The following is a 24,482-nucleotide window of genomic DNA, read 5'->3' as shown; positions in this document are numbered from 1 at the left end:
AGTACAAAAAAGTCTAAAAAAGTATTTTTAGCTTTCAAAACTCCATTTTTTTCTCAGTTTCTCCATGATTTAAAAGGGGTTGTCTCAATTTCCTATTTTCAGGACCACCAAGCGCATCTTGTGGCGATCGTGCGCTCCTGAAGACTGACAATTCAGGTTGGCAGCATGGCTGAGGCACCAACAAACTGTGCACTATCCAAAGCTGCAAGCAGAGGTAGCTTTGCCTCAGCGGAGGAGCTCAGGGGGACTGAAGCTGATCAGAAGTACTTAGCAACTTTAATAAGACACACCCTCTTTAAACCATAATTAATTATTACATGAAAAAGCATCCAAGCATTACTATACTGAAAAAGAAAATGCTTTAATGGTCTCACCTTTCCTGACGCATCTCTCTGAATGTCTTATATGTTCTATCAGGACCTTCATTCGCAGTTTTTTCAAGTTCTTCCCGCTCATCCTTTTTCTTCTGTAGATCTGATGTGAAGCTTTTTCTGCGGTTTTTCCATTTTGCCAAATCCTTATTTAAAAAAATAAAATAAAATAAGTAGGGAAAAAAAAACAAAAAAGGAATACAACTGAAAAGAGCTACTCTTTTAAACTACTATGAAACCAATGTAATTGAACTGGATAAAATATTCTTAATTTTCAACATTTAGCCTTCCATGTACAGTAAAACATCTACTGAAAATAGAAAATGTTGGTAAAGGAATAGTTTGTGGAGGCTGTGTGGGAAAGCCTTAGTTACTTACCGGTAACGGGATTGTTCGGAGCCCATGACAGCACCACGTGAGAGAGAGGATCCGCCCATCAAGGACAGGAAACCTACAGGTTAAAAAGGGCGGCCCTCTCTTTCCGCCTCAGTTTAGTTAACAGAGCATGAGAGTACCGCCAAGGTTAGTTTAAACAAAACATAATCACATTAAGTACATTACTTTTCATCAATTTCCCACAAGGGTGCACAAAAAGAAATCAAATCTACAGGAGTGCACACCACCAGTGAAGGGAGGGAATATACGGGTGCTGTCATGGGCTCCGAAAAATCCCGTTACCGGTAAGTAACTAAGGCTTTATTCGGTCGTCCATGACAGCACCACGTGAGAGAATTACAGAGACGAAGGAAATTAGGGAGGGACCACAGCTTGAAGCACCCTTCTCCCGAAAGTGAGATCTGCAGAGCCACCCAGATCCAATCTATAGTGCCTATAGAAAGTAGAGGGAGAAGACCAAGTGGCAGCCTTACAAATCTTCTCAATGGAAAGCCCTGTCTTCTCCGCCCAGGAGGTTGACACCGCTCTGGTAGAATGCGCCCTCAATCCCTCCGGTATCTCTTTATCCCCTGAGGAGTATGCGAGGGAAATGGCCTCCTTGATCCATCTAGCGATTGTAGCCTTTGAGGCCTTACAACCCTTCCTAGCCCCCTGATAGCAAATAAATAGGGACTTATCCTTTCTAAAGCCATGTGATACTTCTAAGTACCTTAGTACGCACCTCCTAACGTCTAAAGTGTGAAGTCTCTCCTCTTTTTGATTTTTGGGCGGAAAGCAAAAAGTTGGGAGAACTATTTCCTGGGTTCTATGGAATCGAGTGGCCACTTTAGGAAGAAAGGCTGGATCAGATTTTAATATAATCCTATCGTCCAGAATTTGCGTGAATGGAGGGCATATTGAAAGGGCCTGCAGGTCACTGACTCTCCTGGCTGAAGTTAGGGCTACTAACAGGACCGTCTTTAGGAAAATAATTTTGGGGGAGACTAAATCTAGTGGCTCAAAAGGAGGACTGGTCAAGGAATCTAAGACATAATTCAAATCCCAGGGAGACATCTTTGCTTTGGTAATGGGTCTACACCTAAAGGAAGCTTTTATAAAACGGCCATTCCAATAGTTATCTGCAATATTGGAAGAAAATAAAGCTCCCAACGCCGACACCTGTACTTTCAAGGTACTGGTAGTGAGACCTAATTCTAAGCCTCGCTGCAGAAATTCCAGAATTTTCCCAATAGGGGGCCCCTCCTCCACCTTAACTTCTGCAAAGGACAGAAACTTCCTCCAGGTCCTGGCATAAATACGGGTGGTAACAGGTTTTCTGCTAGCCAGGAGAGTATTCACTACATTTGCGGGGAATCCTTTGTTGGTCAATAACACCCTCTCAAATTCCACGCCGTCAAATGTAGACTCGGGGTTGGAGGATGGGAAAGTGGCCCTTGAGTGAGGAGGTCCGGAATCTCCGGAAGAACCCAGGGATCTGATATGGACATCTTCCGGAGACAAGGGAACCACGGTCTTTTGGGCCAAAAGGGACATACGAGTATCACTCTGGCCCGGTCTGCCCTGATCTTTTTTATCACCGCTGGGAGCAGGATCATGGGAGGGAAGGCATATGCCAGAGGAAACCTCCAGGGAACCATAAAGGCGTCCACTGCCAGGGGTCCTTCTCTGGGGTCTAAGGAACAAAAATTTTCCACTTTCCGATTGGCTCTTGTTGCGAATAAGTCCTCAGACGGAAGGCCCCACATCTCTACGATTCTGGAGAATATTTGTGTATTTAGGGACCACTCTCCTTCTTTTACAGAAGTACGGCTGAGGAAATCCGCTGTGATGTTTTCCTTGCCTTTTAGATGAGTAGCCGAAAGAGAGAGACAGTGATCTTCGGCTTTCAGCAGAAGTACGTTCGCTACCCTCATCAAGTTTCTTGAGCGGGTTCCCCCTTGGTGGTTTATGTAAGCTACCGTGACTTGATTGTCCGAGAGTACACGGACATGCTGGTCCTGAAAATATATAAGGAACTCGTTGAACGCATGCTGCACCGCCAGAAGCTCCTTAACATTTGATGACAACTGTTGCTCACTGCTTGACCAGGTTCCCTGCACTAATTTCCCTTCAAAGTGAGCTCCCCAACCTGTAGCACTTGCATCAGTGGACAGGACTGCAGTTGGACTACATTCCCAGGGAACCCCTTTAGCTAGATTGTCTTGTCGTAACCACCAACGAAGGGACCATATGGCACGAGGACCTAGCGTAAACTTACTGTCTAGATGCCCCTCTAAAGCTGCGTTATTGTACAACACATCCCACTGAAAGGCTCTTGAATGCAATTGTGACCAACGAACCGCAGGAAAAGTGGAGGTGAAGGTTCCCAATAGAGACATGGCCTTACGGAGTGACATAGAAGGTTTACGTATACATTGTTCTACCAACTCCCGGATTCTATCAATTTTCTCTTCTGGAAGACAACATAGCTGTTTCCTGGAATCTAATATGACCCCCAGATATTGTTGTACCTTGAGTGGAGATAGTCTAGATTTTTCTAAATTTAGAAACCACCCCAAACTCTTTAAGACCGACATGGTCTCCTGCAGGTGGGTCTCGCATTGAACCAACAAATTCCCCACTATCAGGAGATCATCCAGGTAAGGGATAATTAGAATGTCCCTTTCTCTTATATTGGCCATAACTTCCGCCAATACTTTAGTAAAAACCCGTGGGGCTATAGCTAAACCGAAGGGAAGTGCAGTGTATTGGAAGTGTTTAACCACCCCGTCTATTTCAATGGCCAGCCTTAAGTATTTCTGGTAATCACTATGAATTTGGATATGGTAATACCCATCTTTGAGATCGAGCACTACCATATAGCAGTGGGGAAAAAGTAACTTTATTACGGATTTTAAAGACTCCATTTTAAAGGTGTGTATTTTAAGGAAATTATTCAGGGATTTCAGATTTATAAAATTGTCCTGAAACTTCCATCCGGTTTCAGAATCAAGAAGAGCGGGGAGTAGAAACCAAGACCCTTTTCAGCTTCCGGAACCTCAATCAGGACGTGCTTTCTTATTAGGGTTTGTACTTCCGAAACGAGGGCAGCCTGGCGTTCTGGGGAAGAACTGGAGGGAACAACCATGAACCTTTTGTGAGGCAATGCTTTAAATTGAAACTTAAGACCATACTTAATCAGGCTCAAAATCCAATTACTATGAGAAATCTGTTCCCAAGCTGGGACAAAAAAATGACAATCTCCCTCCCACCTGGGCTGATTGTGTATCCCCTGGCTTCTGCTCAATTTTTGGAGACGGACCAAAGAGTAGACCTCTACCTTTTCGACCTCTTTCATCAGACTTGTCTTGCTCCCTGAAATATCCCTTCCGGAAAAATTTCCTCTTCCGGAACGATCTCTTAAAGGAGGGTAGAGGAACTGATGGAAACCCCTTCTTAGGGTCCCCCGCTTTCTCCAGTAAGTCATCCATGGTCTGACCAAAGAGGTATTCCCCTTCACACGGGATTGTACACAGTCTGGACTTAGTCTGTAAATCCCCTGGCCAGCTTTTAATCCACAAGGTTCGCCTAGCCGCATTTGACAGTGCTGCTGACTTTGCTGCCAACCTCACAGAGTCCACAGGTGCATCAGCAAGAAAAGCTGCCGCCCCCTGAACCAGTGGAAGGGAAGAAATAATGTCTTTCCTAGAAGTCCCATCATTCAACTGACTGTCTAGCTGTTCAAGCCACACCATCAGGGTTCTGGACGTACAGGTAGCTGCTACTGTTGGTCTCAGTGCTCCCAAAGCTGTCTCCCATGCCCCTTTCAGGAAAGTATCAGCCCGTCTGTCTAGGGGGTCTCTCAATGCACCCATATCATCGAACGGGAGGGAAGTTCTTTTCGCTGCTTTAGTAACAGCAACATCCAGCTTGGGTGCTTTTAACCAGGAGGAACACATAGCATCCTCAAACGGATATTTCCTTTTAAAGGATGGAGGAACACTACCCTTCTTGTCAGGCTTTCTCCACTCCTTATCAATGAGGTCTTTCACCCTTGAATTTACTGGAAAGACCCTTCTCTTCTTTAGCCCGAGACCACCAAACATAACATCCTCAGCTGACTTCTCTACCCTCAAGTCCACTATCCCCATTGTAGCTGATACAAAGCTGACAACCTTTTGCTATAAGAATCAGGGAGTGGACAGCTGCATAAGGCACACTCTCTGTGCTTGGACTTCGAGGAACATTTCTTGCTCGTAGAAGCAGAAGAATCCAGCATGCATGGCGAGGAATCACGCCGCACCGGACCGTCCTTCCTGCTCTTAGTGGTAGCTCTTCTAGTTGCACGACCAGACCCTAGCCGGGAATGACGCTGCGCCACTAGTTGTGAGGGCTCCCCAGAGGGCTGCTCCTGCAGCAGATGTTGTTGCCTAGGTGACAGCTCCTGTGAATCTTCCATAGCTTACAATGTAAGAATGGTCTGGGAAGCACCTCTGTATGTTACCAGACCCTTTATATACTGGCCATACCGGTACCATGTGTGGGTGTGTGCCTTTTTTTTTTTTTTTACCCAGGAGGGCGTTACCTGCTCCTTGGTCTTCCTCCCCAGGTCCAGGTGGGATCCAGGTGGGCTACTCGCCGCCAGGTCCTCAATCCCCCGGCGCCAAAAAATTCAAACGAGCCCCGCCCCTTCCGGTGACGTCACAGGGCTTCCTGCCCGGCGCACCGGAAGTCGCGTCAGAAGGTCGCGCCCGTCACGTGCGCCGCCGGCGCGACCTGGATCTCCTGCAAGCGGTAGCGAGGGGGGGGGGGGGAAACCGCTAGCGGCCCCGCACCTGGCGGACATCTACCTCCCGTGAGGCGATGTCGCGCCTGCCGCAACGCTCACGGAGGCGCCCCCATGAGCCTTGCCGTGGCGTCTCCAGAGGACCGGGACGGACCGGCTCCAACCACCTGCTGTGGCCCTCTCTGGGACAGGAGTCCATCTTCTGCAGGTAAGCCTGCAAGGTCCCCCATCATGGACAGGAAACCTAAACTGAGGCGGAAAGAGAGGGCCGCCCTTTTTAACCTGTAGGTTTCCTGTCCTTGATGGGCGGATCCTCTCTCTCACGTGGTGCTGTCATGGACGACGGAATAAATACATAGTTTCCATCTCGCAAAAATGGCCTAGTAAAAGTAATAAAAGGTTATGAAAGCACAAAAGGACCCTCCTTGCGGAAAGAATCTTTACTTGTATAAAAGACATTCACAACTAGTACACATTGAAGGGACTAGAACAGCATCTGGCATGCTACAGCCCATTTAAATGAACTGATCAGTGGCGGTGCTGGAGTCAGTCAGAAAAAAAATCTGAAATTTTTGACCCATCTGAAAAAGCCACTATACTTTCAACAAACTTTGCATAAATCAATAGTTCTGACAAATATAGGCTACTGAATACACCATATACTATTTTACTCTACGTAGAGAGGATGAAGAGTGAAGAGCAAAGTGAGGAAACAGGCAGGGTTCACAAAAAGGTGGTACTGAGCTTTCTATCAAGTCATTTTCCTTATGCCAGAGGCTGACTCACATCTACACTGCTCAGTACTGCTGTGTAATTTCTTCCATGCTGCTGCTCCTTCAGTTTGTGTGCTAACTAAGGAATGAAGAAAGGGAATGCCTCTGCATGCTGGGCTGTGTTTGGATAGAGCATAGCAGATAGCCACCTCTAACATGCTCAGAGTCCATTTAAAATTGAGAGAACCTGGAAATGCAAATACTGGTGAAAATGCAGGACCCGCCATTTAATGGCCAAATATAATATTCTTCATGTACACAAACAGGGCAGCTTATTCTGAAAAGTTATTTGAAAGTACAGTTACCCTTTATTGGTTATCTAAATTAAAGTCCTGGAAATCTCCATTTAATTTTAGCATAATTATTAACCAATACAAATAGCTACACATACATCTTGCCACTTTTGATCTTGTTCCTGCAACTGGCCTTTGACTTTCTGTAATTCTTCCAGACGAACTTGTCGTATATTTTGAAGTTCCTCTGCGCTGCAATTTTCCAGTGATTTACTTCTGTAAAAATTAAATAAGAATACATTTATACTCTGTCGAATAAGAACAAACAATTAACCAAAAATACAGCTGGTTTGGAAAATAACTGAAGAGCTGTTTGGATACACCAGTGAACATTTTAGTCTTCTAATTCCAAAAAGGTTTACATCAATGTTAGTATTATTTTACTATTAGAAAACATGATGTCCGCCATGGGCAACCCTTTCCTATAAATAAAAAAATAAAAAAAACACACAACTAAAGAAAATTATTAATTTCCTTGTGATAAGTATGTTAATGTCTTAAAATGCTCCAACTGACATCAGAGAATATGGCGCACAATAGGAAACAAGCACGAGTTATAGTCCTCAGCAATTAATTCTGTACAAAGTGATTAATAACACAATATTCAAATACAAGACATTACAAATCGCTTTAAAATACATGCAACATAAGGATAACATAAAAGTTAGCTGTTTTAAATAGTTTCTTAAAGAAACCGATAAAAGCAAGCAAGTAAAGCAAGCAGCATTAGTAGCTTAAGAATGAAACTTGTACCACAAAATGTCTGATTGTGATCCACAATGACAGAGCTTTTTTCATAACTAAATATTAAGGGAGTCTTTAAAAGACCATGTGAGGAGCGACTGGCAGTCAATCCTATAACTGCTAGATTAGAACACATGCAGAATTATGAGGTCAAGGTGATGCTAAACACTAGTGAGTCCATTCATGTATTGGGGATGTATCAAATATGTACTAATCCTACTCACTGTCTACATAGTCATTGATACACAGAACCTTGTCCCATCTTTAATTTACAAATTACATCCATTGGTACTCACCGGACAAAATGGGAAAAAAAAAACAATCCTACAGAAAAGAAAGGACAAATAATCACTAACTTGTCTTGATCAAAACATACCTGATTGGAGCACAGGATGCTCAGTAGATTACCGAACACATGGAATACACACCTAGAATTACTGAGTAGCAAGACTGATGACAACTTGGGAGGGTCTGGTATGTATTTGTCACTACAGAAGAATGTGAAAAATCTGAAGACTAAAGCTACATAGTGTCTTTATCATGTCTGAAGAAGGGTATACGTGAAGCAATCAGAACGTTAGAGAAAACCTTAAGGGCTCTTCACCTTATTGCTAAACTACTGCATGTGTTTACTGGCTTGAAATATTATATTTTTAGCACAGCAGAAATAGGAAGTATCACATTCCAAAAAAGTAAGAGGCACGTTTGAAAGTAGTGTTCATAGGTGAACTTCTGGTTACATTAAAAGGGAAGGTGCTGCGATTTTTATTTTTGTAATAATTATTTAATCAATTATTTTTAATTGGTTTAATCGTTTTTTTATTTATTAATTTTTTGTTCAGCCACTGGGGGCTGCCATTTGCATTTGCTGGTGTGTAATGACACTTACATATCTCAAATATGACAGCCCCTGGGCATAAGAGAATGTGGTCAGTGTCTGACCGCATCTCCTATACTGTGGGTGCCTCCTGCTGTGACCTGAGCATGCCCACTGAGCAGTCAAGGTCACAGCTGTGGGAGGAGATTGCAGCAATTTTGTTGTAGCCCACAACTAAGCTGAGAGCTCCAGTTTCCCAGTCACTGCCTACACTGCTCAGTGCATGCTGTGACAGGGGCAGACAGGGAGAGTAGGTGCTGGAGAGCGGAGGTCCAGGGTGAGGTGAGTATCAGAGGGGCAGTGAATGGTAATCAGCAGCCTGAGATTAGCGGTCAACGCAGTGTTCACAGCACAGAAGAGTAATCACCACACTGCTGTGCCATGATCACTGACATAGCTCTGCTAGGTCACCGTAACACCTCCTAAGGAGGCATACGCTGCCATAGCAGAGCTGTGTATGTAATGCCATCATACGTGATACACCCCAAAGCAGTGGATGACTCAGGGGAGTGCATTATACTATATGGATGACTCTGGGGAGTGCATTTACTATATGAATGACTCTGGGGAGTGCATTTACTATATGGATGACTCTGGGGAGTGCATTTACTATATGGATGACTCTGGGGAGTGCATTTACTATATGGATGACTCTGGGGAGTGCATTTACTATATGGATGACTCTGGGGAGTGCATTTACTATATGGATGACTCTGGGGAGTGCATTTACTATATGGATGACTCTGGGGAGTGCATTTACTATATGGATGACTCTGGGGAGTGCATTTACTATATGGATGACTCTGGGGAGTGCATTTACTATATGGATGACTCTGGGGAGTGCATTTACTATATGGAGTACTAAGGGGAGTGCATTATATTATATGGAAGGCTATGTGGGGGCATTTATAATATTTGGATTGCTAGGTGGGAGACTCTACACTTTCTTGAGGGCTATGTGGAGGCCATTATACTGTATGCAGGTTGGTGTGGGGTCCATCATACTGTGTGGAGGTCATAATACTGTTTGGAGGGCTAGTAACGACCATTATACAGTGTGGAGAGGTGTGGGGGCCCTTATACTGGATGGAGGGCTCTGTGGGAGGGGGGGGTCACAGTTGGGAGGATCATACAGTATTGGTGTCACCACACTTTGCCTGGGGAGTTGAAGGGGGTATAGTAGGGTCATCACATCATGCTTGTGAAGGGTATTCACTGTGGTGGTATAATGCAATACTTATGGGGGCAATGAAAGGGGAATCCAGGGCCTTCAATAGGAGGAAAATTACTTGTGAGGCACACTCTTCTGTGACCACGCCAAATATAATTTTACATTTGTGTGTATATGTGTATGTATGTGTATATATATATTTAATTTATTTTTTTTGGGGGGGGGGCGGCGGCGGCCCAATTAGAACTTCTGCAATGGGGTCTCATGATTTTTATGTACATATCTGCTTTAAAGCTTATATTAACTATCCTGCAGCGAGCAATTAATGCAACGTATGGTAAACTGCGCAACATTTTTAATGAAAATTGCTAAAATTAATTTTTAGCACAAAGTACGTGAATTTAAAAAAAATAAAAAATATGCCCTATTGTTGTCAATATCTTCAGATACAAGTTATTTTTCAAGGCAATATACAGATTTATCAGTGTACAGAAGCGGCCATGTGCCCCAAGTCATCTATAGGATCCCAATATGTAGATCAGACCCATGTATCTAATCCCATTATGTGATTCACTACACTGAGCCCTGTATTTCGATACGCGGAGTGTAACACATGCTGGGGTTAATCGCAGCACATGATACACTCCGCGTATCTAACCCCAGTTTATGATACAGTGGGCAGCACTAACAGAATCAGCGCTGCCAGCCGTCCTCTGTGAGACGGTCCCAATATTAGTATCATTTTGCAGTCACCAATAAAATGGTTCCGCATTGTGATCCTAAACTTTATCCTCTTATCCTTTTGCAAACACCCAGAAGGAAAAGGGGTGAAATCAGACACGTGAGCAGATCCCACCCACATTTACTGCAGTTGTAATGTGAGCCAGAACTACACTAGGCTGTCATGGCAAATTTCAGCATCTGCTCCCCCTAGTGTTAAAAAGTGGAAAATATTTTAAAATTCTTTTTCATATTTTACTCCATTAAAAACAAATATTTGTTTAAAAAAAAAAAGTACTTTCCATTTTAGTTTTATGGCACCTTCCCTTGAGAAAGTTTTATTTTTTTTAATTAAGAAAAAACAATTACTGAAGCAATCTTACCCTTTGACTACCACATTATACATCAAAGAATCATTTTTATGGGGTAAGGGATTGGCAAATTAAAGGACAAATATTTGTAAATTGATGACCTTGTTCTACATTTTACAAGCTACTTCACGACCATCTGTCAACTGCTGCCAGGACAAATACCAATTAATTATGTGTTGTGTTATTTCAGACGCTCCAGATCAATAGAAAGTATTGTTTGGATGAAACATCTTCACTCACTATCTGCTCTCATTGAATATAAAGCAGCACTGCAGTTTATATAGATATACAGGTGCATCTCACTAAATTAGAATATCATCAAAAAGTTAATTTATTTCAGTTCTTCAATACAAAAAGTGAAACTCCGAGTCATTACAAACAGAGTGATCCATTTCAAGTGTTTTTTTTTTTTACTGTTAATGTTGATTGGCTTACAGCCAATGAAAACAAAAAAAGTTATTATCTCAGTAAGTTAGAATACTTCATAACACCAGCTTGAAAATGCTTTTAAAACCTGAAGTGTTGCCCTACTGAAATGTATGTTCAGTAAATGCACTCAATACTTGGTCGGGGCTCCTTTTGCATCAATTACTGAATCAATGTGGCGTGGCATGGAGGCGATCAGCCTGTGGCACTGCTGAAGTGTTATGGAAGCCCAGGTTGCTTTGATAGCAGCCTTCAGCTCGTCTGCATTGTTGGGTCTGGTTTCTCATCTTCCTCTTGACAATAGAATCTATGGGGTTAAGGTCAGGCGAGTTTGCTGGCCAATCAAGCACAGTGATTCTGTTGTTTTTAAACCAGGTATTGGTACTTTTGGCAGGGTGGACAGGTGCCAAGTCCAGCTGGAGAATGACATTTCCATCTCCAAAAAGCTTGTTGGCAGAGGGAAGCATGAAGTGCTCTAAAATTTCCCGGTAGTCGGCTGCGCTGACTTTGGTCTTGAGGAAACACAGTGGAGCTACACCAGCAGATGACATGGCTCCTCAAACCATCACTGATTGTGGAAACTTCACACTAGACCTCAAGCAGCTTGGATTGTGGCCTCTCCACTCTTCATCCAGACTCTGGGACCTTGATTTCCAAATGAAATGCAAAATTTACTTTGCATTTACTTAGTGTCAATGACTGCTTTCTGGACATCTGTCAAGTCAGCAACCTTCCCCATGATTGTGGAGAATACTGAAATAGACTAAGGGACCTTTTTTAAATGCTTAGGAAGCCTTTGTAGGTGTTTTTTTTGTTAATTATTCTAATTTACTGAGTTAATGACTTGTGTTTTCACATTAACAGAAATAAACAATTGAAATAGATCACTCTGTTTGCAATGACTCTATATATGTTTTTCATGGTTTTCACTTTTTTGTATTGAAGAACTGAAATAAATTAACTTTTTGATGATATTCTAATTTAGTGAGATGCACCTGTATATCTCGATCTAGATCTCTATCTATAGATAGAGAGATCGAGTGTTTGAGAATACTAGGAAGGAGCCAAAGTTATAAATTTATTTTACTATCGCAATAATATTGCAGTACATCAGAAGTGGAAAAGTAGAGCAGAAGAAGTCTTCTTTATTATAAACTGCCCATGTCATAATATTTTCCAACTTTTAAAGTGTGATATGAAACAAAAGATGATCAATATGATATTAGGTCATTTCCTATTTAATAATCAAATCTATGTGCATTAACTACTGTTACTATTGAGCTTATGTTGACACTTCTTGGAATCTCTTCAACCTGTAAAAGTTAAACTGTAGACTAAAACTGAACACAGAGTACTTTGCTTTCCACTTCCTATTTATTTTAGCCATCACAGCAACATTTCATTGTTACAGCCAAAACAAACAGCCAAGTAAGCCAAGCCAGGAAACCTCTTCTGAGAGGGCATTCCATTAATACTTTCATGCGCAGCACTTGGAAGCAGCATCAGGCACATGTCTGAAACATTGCATTGGTAAGTAGTAGCTGCTTGATGCATGCTGAAAAATTTGTAGATAAACTATACGAGGCCTACACAAATGAGAGCGCATATCACCCAGCCAGTCATATAGTTACCCTGTTTCCACACACCGTTTTTCCCGCAGTCTGAAAAACCAGGAAGAAAAAAAAAAAAAAAGATTTGCACATTTTCTGGTACGGTCACAAAATCAAAAGACTTTGCAAGTAGAAACCAAATGCATCCAATGCATAGTTTATATTTAAGGTATTTTTAGATATGCATAAACCCCATCAGAGACATCTCAAATGTGTCCATTCATGAATCTTCAAAAAATCCTACACTTTCAACACTCAACAAAAACACACGTTTTTACATTTTTGCTAACTGAACAGGTGCAATATCTGAAAGATGTCCTATGATTATGTGACTTTCATAAACACTTGCTGGCAATATGTGGGGAGAAATATGCTGTATAAAAAGGACATTCATTCATACCGTACTTTTTATAATTTCTAATCCTGCACTTTATAAAGAATGCTAGATCGAAGATCTGAAAGTCGAAGAGGTTTTTCGGGGCTTATCTACTAACAATGCGCAATCTCTACATTGCTGTTTATTTCATGATTATCAAGACTAAGCTCTCATATTGTGAAAGGACAATAATAATTCTACTTATAGAGACATTTTCTTCTATTTTAAAGGCCTATATTAAGCCAACAAAAATGGGAATCTTGTCCCGGGAAAAGCTGAAGCCTTTCCAAAACAGAATAACTTCAGCCAGTGGTCTCCAATCCGTTACTCACTGGCTGCTGAAAAATTACAATTGTATATTGCAACAGCTGGAGAACCATAGGTTAAAGGTACACAGATTAAAGCCAATATAATCAATACATATGATTTTTTTTTGCGTTTCAATGCTTGCATGCAACCAGCACACAATCTAACCTTTCCACGATAAGCCGTTTTTTGTGCCTTATTTTGCTGGCCTCTCTTATCGACTCCCACTTTTTGAGATCTTCTTCAGTGCATGGACCAGATATATAATGCTGTGGCTTTGAATCGTTTAAACATTGAGATAAATTCACTTTTCTTGTCAGCATGTCATCTTTCTTCAATTTATCTGAATGACTGAGCACTCTTCCTTGATTATCAGTTTTTTTAGATTCTGGTTGCTTTTTCACTAAACAAATAAATTTTGATTGTATATCTTCTGGAAGAGACCAAGGATCAGGAAAGGGAACTGCATTGTAATTGTCTGGAGCACCAGACACATGGACTTCCTTTGGTTCAGACTGAGGTCTTCGAACAATCATGTCATCTTTTACCAAATCTGGGAGCTGGTCTGACTCTTTAGACTGTAGGACAATGTCTTTCTCAATTTCCAGGACTTGTGCTAAAGGTGTACCGAGGTTGACCACTTGGTTTAGGTGAAAAGATCCAGTCTTTCGTGCAAATAAGTCATCATTTTGAAGATCTGGCAATGTATATATGCCATGATCCATAGGTGAACTATTTTGTGCACCTAAAGTCTCAAGAGAGAGCATGAGTCTAGGACCAGAAGTAGGGTCAATTTTAACTTTGTTTTCGGAAGAAAGCAATTCAGAAGTTATTTTCTGGAGGGCTTGGAGTATTAAAAATTGACTGAAATATCCAAAAAGCAAAAACAGAGAGGTTTACAAATTTAAATAGCTTTGACTTTTTACATCAAAACAACTGTAGTAAAAAAAAAACACCTATTGCATGCACAGAAAATAAAAATTCTCCTCTTGTATTCTAACACTGAACACAACACGCAACATGAATCAACCAAATCATGCCATCAGTAACCTTGGCTTTTCTGATGTGTCCACTGTTTTTTTTTCCTTCCTGCTGCTCAAACTTGTGTCCAAATCTGCAGCATTTTCCGGTCTCAAATTTTGATAATTCTTCAGCTCAAATAGAGAGGCGAGATCAGATGTCCACGGACAGTCTCCTCCAGCTCGTTTACTGTACAGTCATTGTAGAAAACATGAAATGAGATATTTCACTGTCCCAATTACAGGGTGTGCATGAAAGGATTGCTGCTTTATACATATAAATTGCTTAGTCTTTTTTTTTTTTTTAATTCTGTATAATCAATGTACTGATTTTAATGCATGGAAGTCTCCCTTGCATTGAGAGCAATAAGGGATCAGCCTATGAGGCTTACAATATACATTGTTCTAGATTTATAAATTGTGTGAACTATGGCTTTGGTTATAGGCTTCATTTACAAAAAGTGCTTAAATGCTAAAGGGCTTTAATGAATTTAACCCACTTGGGAACCCCAACCCACGTTCCACATACAGTTGACTGCAGGTGAAGAGCCAGAACTCCTTTTATCAAAACCTATCTGGACATTGAAAAATAAAACACTACTACCAAAAGGCTTAGAAGAAAAAAAAATGAGTTGTTGCCTTGTTTTCTTTTGCAAACTTAGTAAAAACATATAGCTTAACAAATGTGGTGTTAAGAGCCCAAAGGGAGGAGGAAAAGTAGTAAAACAAGTCTGCTTTTTCTTTTAACCATCTAGTGTACATATTGCAGGTAACCGGACACTCACATGTTAAACGGTTATCGGCTTTAGGAAACCATTTTTCAGATGTGATTTTAGAATAACCACCCACCACCCCGCTATGGGACTATAAAATCAACACATCATAGATATAGGAGAGATAAGCCGGTCACTTTTCTCAGAAACTGCAGACAACAGAATCCCAATAAGCAACTGATCGATGAGGAATATTCACATTAATTGGTGAGATTTTGATTACAGATTTTGTTATGGATTGAAAAAAGTGCTATGCATTAATATGAATATCTTTTCAAATAATCATTATTTTAACATATTAGAAATATGTAACTATGCAGGTATGGGGGGGGGCTATAAATTGTTCTTGCACAGGTGTCTTATTGTCCAAGCTTGTGAGCACAAATCTATATTGATGAGGAGACAAACCTGAATCCCTGAAATTCATTGTACCATGGTTTATGTCGAGTCTTTGTCCACATAACATTCTGAAATCGATCTTTATTTTCTGCGGAGGCAAGCTTTAGCACTGGTGAAGGCAAATTGACTTTTCTAGCAAAGAGATCATCCTTGATAATATTCGGAACATCTCTAGAAGTTTCTTCATCCTCATCTGAAGAAAACGCAGCATAATCTACATGGTCCTTCATTGTAACTTGATCTAATTTCTCCACTTCTGATTCTTGATTTTGGCTAATATAGAAAAATGGCCAATAAATTAGCCTCATCTTCATGAAAATTGCAGAATTGTCAGCATGCCTTTTTTAAAACCAGTCAGGTAGCATATCATTTTTTTAGTTTGTCTTATCAAAAAACAAACCACTTCACACAACTCAGCATGGTTAATTCATAAAGATGTAATGATAAAATTGGATATGTACACACATTAACACGTTTTCATCACAATAAATCAGCCTCATGCTTCTGACCTGCCATCTCCTTCTTGAAATGTAGGAGAAATAACAGTTATGTTTTTCAATGTTTTCTCAGAGTCCAAAGGAGATTGTACAGAAAGAGCAGACGTCACAGACACTGACTGTTTACTGTTCATGTGAAATTTTCTTTTTGCTAAATCATCAAGCACCAAATCCGGTAATTTCCCATCATCCTCAGAATCTGAACTGCTTGAAAAAGTGTTAAGGAGGAGATGAAAGAAAACCTCTCATACCAGATGTGAATAGGTCCAAACCTGCGGATGCTGTGTTAAGCCAAAGGATATTACAGTAAAACGTAGACACGTTACCTAGTTTGCCTGCCTTAATGAGATGACCCCATAATGCTGCTTGCACCAATTATAATTCTATGTTAAGGTTTCTACAGTCAAAATATGAAAATGTCATTGCAAAAAACTTCTAAGTAGTTTCCAGTAATATTATAGCAAAGTCTAAATCATGCAACCTTCATATAATTAAAGGGAGTCAGTCACACCCATAATGCATTTTAAAGGGAACTTGTCACCTGAAAAAAAACAGTCAACCTGCAGATATGGGGTTAATCTGCAGGTTAATAGCATTTTGAACCTGCTTGGTGCCGTCAATGAGATCCACACTGCTGGGAAGTAATTAATTTTATCCCCCCCCGGCAGTGTTCCGGTTCCAGTCACAGAGGCGACGCCGGTGTGGATTCAGTCACCACGTATAGCGCGTATATAGTGTATCACGCGTGGCAGTAACTGTAATTGTGCCCAACACTGACGGACAGCAGCTCAGCCTTAGGGTCAGCTGTTAGTCAGTGGTGGGGGCGCAGTTTCAGCTGCCGCTCTCTATAAACAGACCGGTAACTGAACCCACACCAGCACCGCCTCCGCGACTGAAACCTGAACATTACCAGGAGACAAAGTTAAATTTCCTCTATACAGGTTAATAGTGTTTTTTCAGGTGACAGCTTCCCTTTAATGGGCTATAAACTGTTGTAAGGGAAATAAGCACTATAACAACCACACTAGCACTGTACAATGCTATTGGTACAGTTTTGCCTGAGAACATTTCTTCTAATTCATATGCAAATGAAGAGGATTCAGTGCTCCCTTGGCGTGGCCCAGAGGTTGGTGCACAGTTATGTCTCCGCAATTGCATATTGGGGCCTTCCCCTGCTTCTGACTGACAGCGTTCGCATCCCAAAGTTAGAACAATCTGAATGCTGAATTCTGATTGTGTGTGCGGAGCCGCACATGCACCCGATTGCAGCATGCATTCTCCCCACTTTCTCCTGTCTTCTGATACCACTCACTACACTAATACACCCAGAAATGCAGCGAGCTGCGTCAGAAGAAAGGTGACAGGGAGGAGAACGGTGGCAGCATTCAGACAGTGCTCACTCTGGGAGCGAGTATTGTTAATCAGAAGCAGGGGAAGCCCCCCCCCCCCCCATATCCAAATGAGGAGGCACAATGGTGCACTGAACTGTGGTCACACCAAGGGTGCATCAAGGCTTCATTTGAAAATGAATTAAAAGTTATTTTCTCAGGCACTGTATTAGTAACCGGTACAGTGCCAGTATGGTTGATATAGCAGCTATGTCTCCTACAACACTGTAAAGCCCATTGAGTTGCATGTTGAGGATGACGGACTCCCTTTAAGTGACTTACCAAAAAGGCTTTAATAAAAATTATGTCAGGCCTCCAATGCTCCCTATTCAAAAATACTAATGTGAGATTTACATCACCCAGTGGGTGACACTTCATCTTTGTACATGCTATAGGGGTCTGTGTAAAATTTAAAAAAAGTCCTACTAAACAGGTTTAATTTTATTAAAGCTATGACGTTACCTTGTTACTGTAACTTCAAGAAAAGAGCATGCGTGTATTTTAATCTTACACAAATTCATTCCTACCTGGAAAACGTTCCATCAGATTCTGTGAAGACAGGACTAGCCCAGCTCTTCCTGTTGTCCTCATTTCTATCCACCCGCTTCTTCCTTAAAGGTGCTGGCATGTAATTTAACTGCTTTGATTTAGATGGAAGGAACTGATTGAAGTTAGCAGCTGCCTTGGGCTCCACCGCAGAAGTCCTTCTGAAGGACATGTCATTTTTGGTCGATTCCCCCTGCATCTTGTAGGTAAGTTCAGACTCCGTGTCACTTTCTCCACCTGTAAAATAACATCGGAGACTAACAGCGTGTCTACATCTCTACAACTTGCACCGCTGACCAGAAAAGAATGAGAATGAAAGCCATTACATTCATTATGCATGATTAGGTTAATCAAGAATATGGCAAACAACTGATGTATATTACACACTCTAAAGTAAAAGGTCTGCACTGGACTGTTTTGGGTTTTTTAGCAGCATGCAAATAGCATGCAAGTGTTAATTTTTAAGATCTATGCAATGTATGCGATATTTAATGATGAGGCTAACTGTTTAATTACAGTGTAAAACCAAAAAAATAGATAAATAAATGATAACAGACAATTATGCACATTAAATGAACTTGGCAAATATACCATGCCTAAAAGGCAAGTCTGTAAAAACATAGCTGTAGCAGATATTGTCCGTCTGACTAGTATACATGTGCACCTGGTTTAAAAAAAATGTTTTTACAAAATGTATGTAGCATCGAATAGGTTGCTTACGTTCTATTGTTACATATGGTTTTATTATTATGCCTCATTCAGGCAAATGTCAATGTTAACATGGATGAGGGACATTCAAGGATATGCAACGTCACAGCACATTCAGGAGGAAGTCATTCTGAATCAGATGATGAATGTCAAATGCATTCTGCGTTTACAAAAGCAAAAGCGGATCTATTCTATTTAAGTCATTCAGTAGCAATGAAGAAGATGTACAAGTCAGAGACAAAGGACTATGTAACAATAGTCTCTCTTACAGTCCACCCAATCCTATAAAAACGTACTCGAGTTTGGAAATTACCCCTATCGATAGGGGTCCGACCTCTGGGCCCACCACATGTCCCGAGAACTAGAGGTCGATCATGCACACTGCCGCTCCAACCGTTCTTATGAAAGTGCCGAAGACAGCACAGTGACGAGCCATCTGCAGCCATCCCATTAAAAAAAGAAAATAAGTGATCGACCATCGCTTCATTCAGATGATGCACTTCCTAGCCCCGGTTTCGGATTATTGTTTGGGGTCTCTAGTCAGACCTGCAGTGATCGGGAAGATAGCCCCTAACCAGTATATTGGGGATAATTTTCAAATCGTAAAATCCCCCTTTAGCTATTGCCATAATGGTCTAGTCATGCTTTTTAAAATACTAATTAAAAGTTAACACATGTCCCAGTTAAAATCAACGCTATACAAAGAAAATGATAAAGTCCGCTCACCTATAAACTCCTTCCCGGTGTTTCCTCCTTTCTGCTCGGATAGCAGCAGGCTGCTGCATTGAACACAACTTCAGACCAAAATCCAGCGAGTGAGGAAACTCCAGCGATGTGGTGTAATTAAAATTTCCATTTATTTGAAGGATGATATTTTCATAAAAAATGCACTTACAAAGAGAGCCAAATCACACCATATGGGCAAACAGAGTAAAAAAAACGCGTTTTTTTTACTCTGTTTGCCCATATGGTGTGAATTGGCTCTCTATGTAAGTGCATTTTTTATGTAAATATCATCCGTCAAATAAATGGAAATTTTAATTACACCACATCGCTGGAGTTTCCTCACTCGCTGGATTTTGGTCTGAAATTAAAATCAACAGTTTACATATATAAAAAAATGAAAACTGTGAAACCTTACATGAAAAGCGCAAATAAAATACATATTTAATAAAAAAAAAAAAAAAAAAGAAATCTGAAGCAAAAAATATATATAAAAAAAAAAAATCTAGATATCATTTTCTTAAACATTCCCATGCAGTTTTGCTTCATTAATAATGGTACGAAGAGGCAATAACTTACTGATCACTGGAGGTCAAATCATTGAGACCCACAGCAATCCCGAAGTGGAGTTCTGCAAATCCCCATCTCAGTAGAGCGAAGGAAAGGGCATGCATTGTCTAGGTGACTGGAGATCAAACACTATAGGGATCCCAGCAGTTGTTACCTTACTGAACAGCAATTTATCCACTAACCAACGTTGGGGAATAACTTACAATCTTGGTTCAACCCATTTCAACAAGTTCCTGGGAAACCTTCTACTATTGGCTTATATTAAAAAATAAATGAATACAGAAGCACAAAAAAATAGGGTATGCGATGGCTTTAACAAACTGCAACAAGCAAAATAAAAGAAAAATAAATACATATGAAAAATGCACTTTCTAAAAGCAAGGTGTGAATAATATTCTCAAAAGTATATAAAAAAAATGCAACCCCACTGGTGTGAATCGGGCTTAAAACATGGTGTATGAAATGTAATGTTTTAAACACTGCCCAAACTGCAAAAAGAGCAAAAACCACCTTACCCTCACTGCTTCCTTTCAAAGTGGTGTCTGAAGAAAAGCTGGTATATGACTTGGAGCCAAAGGAGTCCAAGCTGTCCCAAGAATCGTCTCTTTTATGAACAGGAAATAGGTTTTCTCCTTTCTCGCTATACCACAAGTCACCACAGCCGCTGTCTCGCCCGCTTCTCTTTAAACTGCTGGATTCTTCAAGTACCTACAATTTGCAGGGAAAAAGAAATCCGTTAGGAATAAAGCAAGGTCATGAATCCACACAACTCTTAGGTCCTGCCTCACATATCGGAGTATATTTTGACTGTACATTTAAATACTGTGAACATGATACGTTCACACAAAACCTTCACTGCTCAAGCTGTATTGAAAGGGAAATCCCTATAACCATTGTTTTCCCTGGAAAATGCCAGTAACAAAGTGTAAAATAAGGAGTGTCAAACTTCCCTTCAGCTTTTAGTACAGCTAGAAGAATGAGCTCAAATTTCCATACTCAACACCAGTTGACATTCTCTAGATTTCGACTGCTCCTTCAAAGACCCAAAACGGCTTTAATCTCCCCAAATTGCCACTTTTATTTAATGATGGAAACAAGTTGTGGCTGAAGTATGGGTAAACATGGCACGGATTCTTTGCTCTAGCAAATTCCGCTTTCGATATAACTCGCAATTCCTGGTGATATGTTTGTCTTGATCAATGCAACTATTTTTTTTATCTTTTTGTTTCTTTGTTAAGAATGGTTCAGCACTTAACACATTTATAGCCTAGCAAGTAGAAACTGTACTCATAATTGACTAGTAATGTAGGATTCTTACTCAACCTTTACACTTGATAGTAGTAAATTCTCAGGGTTTCATGATCTGAAATTGCCACACCTAGAGTTTTCTTTCTGACATGTTCGATACAGTACAGAAAACGATTTTTTGAGGTTTAATATTTACTTTCACGCAAGTTATTTTCCTTATACCTTGACAAATTTATTTTCTAACACATGAAACAGCGTCTCAGGAACATCAGGAAAACATTTTGTCTACTTCTAAAGTAATTTGCCAATTACAAAAGAACATCTAGAATTAAGAAATTGGAACTTCGTGTTTATTCAGTCTCTCAAATACATTGTAAGTATTCCTATTTAGCAGTACAAGATTTCTTAGATATTAAAGAGTCTTTAGTACACTCTGTGTTGCACTTTAGTTCACAAAATCAGAACTGTGCCTAATAACAGTCATTGCCTCCTTGAGCACATATATGGATAAAACTTGTGGACCCCGCTCCCAATGCAAGCCTTGTCTACTAATGCATTTTTTTTTTACTTTATGGGAAAACCGGCAAAATATAACCATTAAAAAAACACTGAGGTAAACACTTTTTCCTATACAACCTTATTAATATATTTCTTACAAGCTATAAAAATATGAAATGTGCTTTGGAGTGTATAGGTACATCAGCAGAGAACTGCAATTTCTGCTGAGGTGATCAATAACCAACATTGTACTGTCATTTTCACTCTCAAGTGTAAAGCGCCCGATCAATCTCCTAAAATCCCTTCAGCTAAAACAAAAACTAAACATGAGAAGTGTTTTCCTTTAGAAAAAAAAGTGGGAAAAAGTATCTATTTGTGAAGTCTATTCCAAAACCTGAGGCGCTGTCTACATTAGGGATGATGAAAAAAAGTTAAAGTACTTCAAGCAGAATTGGACTTTGACATTGGTGAAGTAGATAGAGCCGCTCCCTTTTCACCTAGCACCAACAATAAATTCTCAATTGTAATTTAATGATATACAGACATCAAATGCACCATAATTGAGCTCAGCAGGTTACTAGGATAGCTTTATTTTTTATTAGGACACGCAAGCCACCTGATGCATGTATTTCACAATTCATTTGGCAGCCAGAGCCACAGACATTACAGTCTAGTCATACTTGTAATAAATATGAAAGGTGCAATTAGTAAATCATTCAGGATTCTTATCAGACAACATAATGTGCAGTTATTCAACATTACAATAGGTGGGATTTCATATTTTTGGACCTTCTCACCTTAGTCAGTGTTTGCCCTAGTAATCCTTCAAATGCTTTCACGTTAAGTTGTGAACCATTATAGTACGGCAAGCTCTGTGCTTTTCTCCCAAGCCAGTACAAGGTGATCAAAACCTAAAATGAAAAGGTTAGAATAATCATGAGAAGATTCAGGTAGTATTCGCTCTGCCTACAATATCAGATGCTTCGAGCTAGTGTAATAATATCCTTAACTCTGAGCAACACGCAAAAGGTAGGTAAAATTCAGTCCATAAACAATTCGCTTTTTGTCACACGTCCGGTGTTTTTCAAGATAGAACGTGTAGTAATTATAGTCCTATGGACCTATAGTTCATAGTTTTTTGGGGGTTTTTTTGCAGACTGTTTGAAAAAAGACATCTCCCTGTCCTAACTTGGTGTCCTTTTGGAAGAGTGTTGTAGCAATGGTTAACAGGGTTTATTCAATTGATGTAGAGCTTTCACCATTAGTACGTATACTGGGATATGTTGAAGATCTGACTATTGATAAGTACGGCAAAATTGTGGCAGCGCGTATGTTATATATGGCAAGAAAATTGATAGCCCAAAAATGGATAGCAGATCAGGAGCCTATGAAATCAGAATTTATTGACAAAGTTAACTTGCTAGTAAATTTTGTAAAAGGCATATACCTAAAAAGATGCTATCTCTAAATTTGACAAGATATAGGGTCTATGAATTGATGGCTCTGGTTTGACATCTAGGGAACTGAGATTTCGCCTCAGCTTGCTTTGAGTTACGTTTATATGATGCCTCAAATTAAACTTCTTTGAAAATTAATAAAAAGGTTATTAGTACTTCCACAAGTTATATGTAATTGGACTGACTATTGTTACTATGTTCAAATATTTGTTCATCTAATTATGCTGGTTTTGCAGAGCCAAGATGTATAAATAACTCATGTTTAATGCTTCTTAAGGTTGGGGGGTGGAGAACGGTGTTTCTTCAATGTTTGTATGGTTGATGCTTTTTTATTTTTTCCTTTGTGTAAATCTTTATAAAAATCAATAAAAAACATTTGATTTAAAAAAAAAAAAACACATCTTTATTTTTCATCTAACTTACAGATCAAGATTTTTTTTTAAGTGAATGAATCCATTTAAAAAAAAAAAAAAAAAAAACACATTATGATGCCATCCATGTGTCATTGAAGTGCGGTCCATTTTAATGGTGTAGGAGAAACTTGAACTTTTTTTATTTGCATATGAGAAAAACAGATATCACACTGATAGTAAAAACTCACACACAGATCAGCCCATTTTTTCCAAAATACACAAGAAAAATAAAACAACATCTAAATGAAACCTTTGGAGTACAGGCAGTAGAAAGCGGCATTTTTTATTTCTTTATGCATTTAATTTATAGATGAGGTTGACCTCTGTGGACTAGATACAATGGAATAAGGAGTAGGTGACAGACCTAAATAGCAGCATAGTATGCAATTATCCTCACATAGCATTGGGACACGATTGCCCTACTCAGTCCCATAACAGGACAAGAAAATGGTCTTACAGTTGTGGCAAGCTACTACCAGCAAAGTTGCACCATGTTTTGCTGATAGATCTACTTCAATATAGTAGTGGACGACTTCATAAGACAAGCAGCATACATTAATATACAGGTCTCTTAGACTTCATGAGGCTGGTGTACTTAAAACGAAAAACCATGGCAAAATGGCAGTATAATCTGGATATTAAAATGTGCATTTTAGGAGTACAAATAAAGAGTAAGAGCTATTGAGTCCAAGTGTATTCAATCTTTGTTCACCCAACTTGACTGAAAGCTACAGAAGGTACTAAGAAATATGAGATCTCAACGACAGCAGTGAGGCTCGGCTGAAGAGCCGTCAGTGAGGCTCGGCTGAAGAGCCGTCAGTGAGGCTCGGCTGAAGAGCCGTCAGTGAGGCTCGGCTGAAGAGCCGTCAGTGAGGCTCGGCTGAAGAGCCGTCAGTGAGGCTCGGCTGAAGAGCCGTCAGTGAGGCTCGGCTGAAGAGCCGTCAGTGAGGCTCGGCTGAAGAGCCGTCAGTGAGGCTCGGCTGAAGAGCCGTCAGTGAGGCTCGGCTGAAGAGCCGTCAGTGAGGCTCGGCTGAAGAGCCGTCA

At 40.3% G+C, this 24,482-nt stretch overlaps 1 protein-coding gene across 10 annotated transcripts in view; it reads right to left on the bottom strand.

The window, feature by feature from the left end:
* The window catches only part of LMO7 (LIM domain 7), a 198,168-nt gene that overhangs the window by 31,788 nt on the left and 141,898 nt on the right, over positions 1–24,482 (bottom strand). For 5 of the 10 annotated variants that reach the window (XM_073663991.1, XM_073664004.1, XM_073664012.1 and 2 more), the window contains 10 exons: positions 22,366–22,479; positions 20,338–20,530; positions 17,803–18,058; positions 15,900–16,091; positions 15,400–15,663; positions 14,250–14,408; positions 13,368–14,063; positions 12,539–12,568; positions 6,697–6,814; positions 375–517 (listed from right to left, as the gene is read on the bottom strand). In XM_073663991.1, coding sequence (XP_073520092.1) covers positions 375–517; positions 6,697–6,814; positions 12,539–12,568; positions 13,368–14,063; positions 14,250–14,408; positions 15,400–15,663; positions 15,900–16,091; positions 17,803–18,058; positions 20,338–20,530; positions 22,366–22,479 — 2,165 coding nt within the window. The remainder of the gene's footprint in view (positions 1–374; positions 518–6,696; positions 6,815–12,538; positions 12,569–13,367; positions 14,064–14,249; positions 14,409–15,399; positions 15,664–15,899; positions 16,092–17,802; positions 18,059–20,337; positions 20,531–22,365; positions 22,480–24,482) is intronic. The other 5 variants (XM_073663996.1, XM_073664028.1, XM_073664044.1 and 2 more) reach the window with 5 other exon arrangements.

Source organism: Phyllobates terribilis, unplaced genomic scaffold, assembly GCF_046119375.1.
Source record: "Phyllobates terribilis strain yellow unplaced genomic scaffold, ASM4611937v1 Scaffold_2__4_contigs__length_985480577, whole genome shotgun sequence".
NCBI classification, from domain to species: Eukaryota; Metazoa; Chordata; class Amphibia; order Anura; family Dendrobatidae; genus Phyllobates; species Phyllobates terribilis.
This window is presented reverse-complemented; position numbering and strand designations above follow the sequence as displayed.